The following is a 9,039-nucleotide window of genomic DNA, read 5'->3' as shown; positions in this document are numbered from 1 at the left end:
TTACTTTTGGTATCAAAGCTATGCATGTAGAATTCACCTCCCCTAACATCCTCTTAGATCTGAAAAACCCCTGTATTGCCTTCACAAAATCATCTCCTATAACACTCCAGGCAGATTTGAAAAAATGAGCAGAGTAGCCATCATTCCCCAGAGCCTTTTCACTATCAATATCAGCTAAAGCTTGCACAATCTCATCCCTTGTTACTGATTTCTTCATCTCATCTTTCTCATCTTGTGTTACCTGATATCTAGGCTGCATATTGCCATATACCTCAAAGCTTATGTCTGGCAAACTATCGGGCCTGTATACTCTTTCATAATACTTCACACATTCTGCTCCTATCAGGTCTCCCTCTTCAATCACACTACCATCATTCTCAAAAAGACAAGTTATTCTATTTCTACTTTGTCTCGCTTGCACTGACTTAAAGAAATAAGCCGTATTATTATCTCCGCCTACTATAACTTGGTCCCTTGATTTCTGCCTGTGGAAATCTTCCTCCACTATAGCTGCATGGACATGTCTCTGAGTAGCTACCCTTTCCTCCTTTATAAGCCCATTATTCAAAGGGTCAACTTGTAGCATCGTCTGTACCCTGTCCAGATCCTTTCTAGTGGTATCAGCTCTAGTAATAACATTACCCACTCTAGTTTTATTCCACTCAATCAACTCACCTTTTAACTGTTTCAGTTTCCTCATGAGTTTATACATTGGATTCCCTCCAAATTCAGTTGCCCAAGCATGTTTGACAACTTCCATATAACCCTCTTCCTTCACCCAAAAATTAAAAAATCGAAAAGACCTCTTCTTTTGATGTCTCTGCTTAAGTGGATATACAATTATGATAGAATGATCAGAAGCAATTCCTGGATTGAGAAACTCTGCTTCATGTTCTTCAAACTCATCATACCATCTAGCATTGACCATAACTCTGTCAAGCTTCCTCCATGCCCTTATCTCTCTCTTATTACTCCACGTAAGTGTATTTCCTTTAGACTTTAGATCCATCAGCCCTGTTAAGGTTACACACTGTAAAAGGTCTGCAAAGTGTTGCGGCCTTGTCTGTGCACCACCAACTCTCTCATACGAATGTAACACTGAATTAAAATCGCCCATTACCATCCAAGGTTGCTGATTGATATAAGAGAAGTTGATTAGCTCATCCCATAACTGTTGCCTTATGTATAAATCAGTGCTCCCATATACCACAGTTAGTACAAAACATACTTCCATTCTGTAGCCTCACCTCCATAGTTATGTATTGTAGCCCCTTCTTAACCATCAAAACTGAGTATACTTGCGGATCCCATACCACCCATATTCTGCCCTTATCACTATTTTCATAGTTATGACATATATGCCATCCAGCGAAACATTTATTCACTATATAATTCATTTTTTCCTCTTTAACTTTCATCTCCACTAACCCTACTAAACTTAAATGAAACTTTCTGATCAACTCCTTTACTTCATTATGCTTGAAATTCATATTGAAGCCTCTCATATTCCAACATGCTGTACTCGTCATTTAATATTGGGCTGTTTAAGGGTGCCACCCTTAGTGAAAACTTTCTTTCCTTTGCTGCTTGTTTGCCCACCAGCCTCTTTTACCGCACTCGTCTGACCTCCACTTTGCAATGCAACACCATTTTTTCCAGAACTCTCCTTAATCATGCTAACCCTCGTTCTCTTCTCACCCTCTTTTATTTTCTCTTGATTACTATTCTCTACTGATCTCTCCTTTTCAATCCTCTGAACAGTCCCTTGTATTGTGTTCTCAATGCTGTATCTTTTCAATTCAATTCCATCTTCTTGCTGTTTCTCTTTCCCTTTCAAAACTGTTTCCTCATTTCCTCGTTTTTCCTTTCCCTCAATGGTGCTTTGTTTCCTCGCTCTAATTGTATGTTTTCTGCCCGGTGATTCCCATTTTCCCTCCTCCTCTACATTGTGCACTTCTTGAACCTCCTCTATCTGTTTTGCCTCCTCACTCTATGTTGCCTCCTCCAAGCCTTTCTCAGTTTGAACAGCCTCCTCCAAGCCTTTCTCAGTTTGAACATCCTCATTCACCTTGACTTGCTCAACTTTACTATCCTTTTTCAACCATATAGCCTCACCGTGTTCATTTTTCTCCTTAATCTTCCTCGGACAATTTTGCTCATTATGACCAAACACCTCACATTGTAAGCATCGTGAGGGTTTCCAATTGTATTCAAACGATACCTTATATGCCCGCCTTTGGTCCAAAGACTACCGTATACTCTCTGGATATACACAGTTGGTATCAACTTCCACGCAAACTCTTGCAAAGGCTGTCCTCGACATGGATTCTGTTAGTTTATCAGTGAACATGGGTATACCAACTGCACTCGATACTTTGCTGAATCCAACTCTATTCCACATCTCCATCGGAAGTCCTTTCACAACCACCCAAATAGGTATTGTCTTCAGCTCTCGTGTCTCGGCTTCAAACAAATTTTCCATGGTCGTACTACAAATAAATGGCTTGCTATGTGAAAAGAACCAATGTCTAACACTGCCCTCCTTTCTTCTTCCTTTTCGAACTTGAAAGTAAACATATTATCACCATATGGTTTCATTATAAAGCTTTTGATCCCCCATGTACGAGTAACTATCTCCTTGACATAATTATAACTGATTCTTTTTCCTACAAACGATCCAACCACCAGATTCTCAAACTTCTTGTTATAATCAAATTTTTTTTCACTTTTAACATGTATCACTTGCTTACCATTCACCATTGTCGGAGGTATGTAAGAAAGTTCCTCTCTACCTACTGACTTTCTGCCAAGAATCTCAGCCCACGAGTTCTTCAGCACTTGTGGTGGTTGCACGAATGAACTCTTTACTTTGGTCAGATCCGAAATAATCGGATCCACTTCTTTGCCTTTCTTCTCTCCCATGTCTGCAGTTACTTTCTTGAAGATGAAGTCTCCATCTTCTCCCTCACCATTAATTCTCGATACCCCCTGTGTTTCTGCTGTTTTTGTTGAAAGATTTATGTGTTGCACAGAATCACTATTCTCTTCAAACTCCTCGACTTCTTTCACCGCATCCAAAGAATCTTTGCCTCTCTTAGTAAGTCTTCTTTACTTGTAAGAGTCTCTGATGCTTCCTCACACAAACCACTCGGTTTCAGATTCATTCCAAACTCCTCAAACAACTTTCTTCTATATTTCTCAACTGATCCCTCACCATATCTAGCCTTTATTTCACTCTCAAAGCTATCCACATCCGACTCTGCCTGATCTGGTGATGATTTCCCTGGACTCCCAGCTGGTGTGCTAGGGTTTCCTAAGGTTTCCTAAATCTAAAACTCTCAACTCTCGTGTGTTTTGCATATTTTTTCCTAAAATTTTGTAAAATGTCCTAAATACCCCTAAGGTTAATAATCACCCCTTAGAGGCCACCATTAACAACTAACTCACGCACACTGAAGTTAGTTTGTCAAGTTTGATCAAACATAGCATGTTGAATTCATGCAATTGGTCCGAGAATTGAATATTTGAATGCCGGTCCCTATTCTTGCTACTAACAAAGAATAATGTTACTATAAGACGCGAAGACATGGAGTGATTTTTTTGCTCCCAGCGATATTGCTCCAAGGCCTCCAAGGGGACACTATAGCCAACCACCTGTTCAGCATAATTTGAAAGCCCGCCTAGCAGCGCAGTAACTGACCTTATTTCCGACTTCCTAATTTGTCCCTTACCTTATATCAAAACAAAGTGGAATTTCTTCTCCGCTGAGTACGTGATTCTAGCTTCGAAGTCGGTGGTAATGAAAGGCTACCACTGATAACCGTACCATTCCAAATTTTTCGACCTTATTTCAACTCAAGAAATTGGGCCGAAAGCCCAATTTTTGAGAAAATGAAGTCTAGAGGACACACTTTTTGGTGAGTAACTCACAAGGACAAATTTTAGAAATTAGTAACTCACGAACCCACGATTTCATATTTAGTAACCCTCAAGGACAAAATAAGTTAGCCCGGCCCATTTGTATTTTTTTAAATGCCAGTTATACCCTTTTGTGAAATTGACCATTTTTTTATAATACCAGTTTAACCCCTCCGTGTTTTATTTAATGCAGAGAAAATTTCAAAATCAGAAACTACTTTACACTGCGCGCTGCGTTTTTAGTGGAGAGCGAAGATTGTGACACCAAGTTTCAATCTAAAAAGGTTTGTTCTATATGATTTCAATATGAGGTCCAATAATCTATTAACTTAAACTTGAAATCGTACATTTAAAATTGAAATCGTATGTTGAGGGTATACTTAAACTTGAAATCGTATTTTGAAATCATAAAATGTTATGATTTGTATACCCATTGAGATTGTTTATGATTGATGGTTTTTATGCTATCGGCTTTGTTTTGATTAAGGTTGTTTTATGATTTAGATATTTTTTTTTTTTTAGATCTGAATGGGTATGAATACTCATTAAACAAATAATATGAACACTTATTGTTAATAGTCTAGTTGAGTATGAACAATGTATGTTCATACCTCTCTGAAGCATTGCGAATGATGATAGTAGTACGTGTACTATGAACATTTAATGTTCATGGTGAACACTTATTGTTCATAGTGTAGTAGAGTATGAACAATGTATGTTCATACCTCTATGAAGCATTGTGAATGATCATAGTAGTACGTGTACTATGAACATTTATTATTCATGGTGAACACTTATTGTTCATAGTCTAGTGGAGTATGAACAATGTATGTTCAGACCTCTCTGAAGAATTGTGAATGATCATAGTATTTTGTTTTTATTGTGTACATCTCTTGAATTACATTTTTATTGTGTTTTTGTGGGTTGAGTTTTGCAGTTATACATGGAATTTAGTGTGATTGGAGTTTTTTTGCTATAATGGGGGTACTTTGTCCTTTCGTTTTGGGTTGGATTCTTCGATTGATGTTGTTACGCGCAAGGTGTGTGACAAGTGGCTTGATTTGGGATTAAGGAGTTTTTCTATGTGTTTCTCCCGTGATGCAAAAGAGAATATGATTGAAACGGATGGGGATTTGCGATCCTTGGCTTGCTATTGTTATGGCATGAAGATTGCAATTGTGGAGATTAAAGTAAATGTGTGTATGAGTTCAATGAGTGGCTGTAGTGGTGCAAGTACGTCAAGTTCATCAGGTTCATCGAGTTACTTAATTGGTGGTGAGGTTGTTGGCCATAAAACTTACAAGTCTGATTTTTGGTAGCGTAACTTTGATGGTGGTGTTGGGCAGAGATTTGCTTTAGGTGCTCCTGAGTTTAGATGTAAATTGATAGAGTACTCTATTGTGAGTGGTTATAAGTATGAGTTGATCAAGAATGATGATTTTAGAGTGACTGCGGTTTGTCAGAAGAAGAATGAGCTAAATTGTCAATGGTGTATTCACTCTTGGGAGAGTTGTGGTTATTTTGAGATTAAGAAGATTAATCTGACACACACTTGTGGTTTTGCAGTTAAAGACTACGAACATCCACCTCTCATTTCTTATCTTGTGAAGACTCATATTCTTGATTTTGTGAGAGATAAACCAGATTTGACATTTGGAGATATTACTGCTTTATATACTCGTGAGTACGGGCTTAATATTTCAAGGCACATAGCTTATGCGGGTAAAAAGTTGGCATTGAAGGAGTTGTATGGTGATGTTGCATTGCCTTACAATGACTTGTTGTGGTATACGGAGGAGTTGAAAAGAAGAGATCCTAGGAATATTGTTAAACTTGAAGTTAACAAGGAGAGTGGGAAGTTTGAGAGGGTGTTTGTTGCTTTTGAATCAAGTATCCATGGTTTTAAGTTTTGTCGCCCGATGGTGTATTTGGATGGAACATTCTTGAAATCTGATTACAAAGGGTGTTTGTTGGCTACTACTGCAAAAAATAGAGATCAAGGTATTCTCCTAATTTTACTAGCATTTTCATTAGTTTTAATTTTGTGTTTGGTTATGAACAATCATAACTGTTTTGGAGTATGAACAATACGTGTTCATATGAACAATCATTGTGCATACACATTTTTGTGTATGAACAATCAATGTTCATACACTCTGTATGAACACATAACACTGATGCTTCAAGTTATCTCATATTTTGTTTTTTTTGTTTTTTTAAGGATTGTTCCCTCTTGCTGTTGGTGTTGTTGACATTGAAAACGATTCCAATTGGTATTGGTTTCTTGATATGTTTAAGAAGACTTTTGGGTATGAGCGGAGGTATACGTTTTTGAGTGATAGACATCATGGTTTGCTTGTCAACATTCCTATTGTATTTCCTGATTCTTATCACTCTTTTTGCTTGTGGCATATGGAGAACAACCTTAGAACATGTTTGTCGGAGTCATGTGGTATGACAAAAGTGTTGGTTGCATTATTTAAGAAATGTGCTTATGCTGCCACACATGAGAAATTTGAGGAACACATGGCTGAATTCAAGGAAATTGGTGGAGATGCACTTTTTAACTTTCTTAATAGGGCGCCTTATGAGTACTGGGCTAATGCATACTTCTATGGGGCCCGGTATGGTGAGATGTGCTCTTCCTTGGCGGAGTGCTTCAACAGCTGGATAGATAAAGAGCGGCATCTTCCCATCACAGCCATGTTAGATGGAATTCGGATGAAGATGATGAAGATGGCGTCTTGCCGGAGGATGGAATACAAGAATTGGAAAAGTTTTCTTTGTCCTAAAATTGAAGCAAAATTGCTTGAGAGGACTGAGAGGGATCGTTCTGTGACTGTGACAAAGTCAAATGATCATATATTTGAAGTTGATACGGAGAAGCATAAACATTGAGTTGATTTGCTTAGGAGAGACTGTACTTGTAACAAATGGGGCATAGACGGTTTTCCTTGCCGTCATGCTATTACAAGTATTCATTGCAAACAAGAGTCGGTGTATTCATACATTGAAGATGCATTTCGCTCCACTTATTTCAGTAGCACCTACTCTCATGGCATAACTGCAATTAGTCGTAATGAGATCTGTTCGGATGGTTCTGATGAAGTGCGAATTCTCCCACCAGATGTGAAGAAGCCTCCGGGTAGACCACGAGTTAAGAGGATTGAGAGCGCGGGTGCTATGCGTTATACTGCCCACAAATGCAAAAAATGTGACAGCACCGACTGACATGACCGAAAAGAATTGCCAAGGGAAAACTGTTGATGTGTTAACTACTGAGTAGCCTAGTGGTGATATGGTATCAAAGTCTTGCCAATTATTCTAGGTAGGAAGAACTAATCAGGCTGTGGTAATGTTTTATATGAACAATATATTGATTGACTGATTGATATTAATACAGTTTTCATATGATTTTTATATTAGGATGTTTAATGTTCTAGGTGGAATATATTTGTTCATACCTACTGGAGTATAAACATTCAATGTTCATAGTGAACAATCAATGTTCATACCTAGGACGTGTACTATGAACATTCAATGTTCATGGTGAACAATCAATGTTCATATATGGTGTACTATGAATAATCACTGTTCATACTTAACAATCACTGTTCATACACTAACAAGTATGAGCAATAATGAATGTTCATAGTACACATACTAGGTATGAACATTGATTGTTCACCATGAACAATCAATGTTCATACCTAGTACGCGTACTATGAACAATCACTGTTCATACTTAACAATCATTGTTCATACTTACTGGAGTATGAACAAATATTGTTCATACATGATAATTAATAAAAAAGAATAACAATAAGAGAACACATGATAAACATTAATAATAGTTCATACATTTTGTCATTGTGTACCAAAATCTTGACCACTCAAAGAACACATTTGACTATGAATCACCACCGATGCACATTCATACACGAGAAAAAATATTGTTTTGTCCTTGGGTACCAAAAAGACAACTCAAAAAGAACACATTTCACTTTGAATCACCACGTCAAAATATATTGTTTTATCGTAAACTCAATCCAACATGCAATCGTTCCACATGCATATTGTATTGTGTACTTCGGTTTCAGTAGTTACATCACAAAAATCCCAACGACCTTGTTCATAAAGAATTTGCATCATTTAACAAACATGAATGCCGCAATCAACGCTGCAATTTAGAGAATACAGATCTCAGGTCAATTATTGTTTTCTGTATGTCTAGAAGTCTCCAAGAATGTTAGTGAATAATTACGTGCTTACCTATTTTGTTGCTGTGGACATTTTTTAGGCATTATTCTTCCTTTATTACTGAGGCTGTGGATTTTCTTCTTCTCCATTTTGATACGACTGTTGATGGGATCAACCAGTCTTTTCCTCTACAAAATAAAAAGAAGTTATTTCATTATGTTTCAAGAAAAAAAATTCATGTTAGTTAAGTGTTTTATGTTGAACTCACCAGATTATTCACAACTTGGAGCAATTTTTTTTCGGTGATTAGGGAGTTGAAATGAAACCATTGCTCTTGTTGTCCCTCTATCAACTCTATTACAAGAAATGTCCAATGTGTATCTGAATGAACAGGAATAGCTATGAATTTTGCAGAAACATTGATGTTCTGCACTATTTTTTCCAAGCCTCCTTCTTCATCTAACATTTTCTGTGTCAATGATTGCATGAAATAGTAAGAATGTGACAACATCTACAATATAGAAATGAAATAGAATTTTGTAATAAATATTTTACCTTTATGTTTGAAGTGATTAGACAAGTTTCATTTTTTCCATGGTTCTTTTCTTGAAGGTGTTTAGACCACCAGTCGATAACCTGTTGAATTGAGCATTTTTTAAATTGGCATTACATATTTCATGAACAATAATTGTTCATAGTACAGTATGGACTATGAACAATGATTGTTCATAGCTCATGACTATGAACAATGATTGTTCATAGTCCAATTTTAGTATGAACAAAGAATGTTCATAGCTCATGACTATGAACAATTATTAATATTGTTCATAGTACAGTATGAACTATGAACAATGAGTGTTCACAGTCCAATTTTAGTATGAACAAAGAATGTTCATAGCTCATGACTATGAACAATGATTG

The 9,039-nt window shown here is 37.0% G+C and overlaps 1 protein-coding gene across 1 annotated transcript; it reads left to right on the top strand.

Moving 5' to 3' along the window:
* The first annotated feature begins 5,030 nt into the window (after positions 1-5,030).
* LOC147487367 (uncharacterized) lies at positions 5,031-6,816 on the top strand. Its single transcript, XM_086574021.1, has 3 exons — positions 5,031-5,198; positions 5,265-5,919; positions 6,140-6,816. The coding sequence occupies exons 1-3, from the start codon at positions 5,031-5,033 to the stop codon at positions 6,814-6,816; spliced, it is 1,500 nt and encodes a 499-aa protein (XP_086430147.1).
* The last annotated feature ends 2,223 nt before the right edge of the window (positions 6,817-9,039 follow it).

The sequence above is a fragment of the Coptis chinensis genome, chromosome 7, assembly GCF_015680905.1.
Source record: "Coptis chinensis isolate HL-2020 chromosome 7, ASM1568090v1, whole genome shotgun sequence".
NCBI classification, from domain to species: Eukaryota; Viridiplantae; Streptophyta; class Magnoliopsida; order Ranunculales; family Ranunculaceae; genus Coptis; species Coptis chinensis.
Note: the sequence above shows the minus strand (reverse complement) of the source record. Positions and strands in the feature narration are given on the sequence as shown.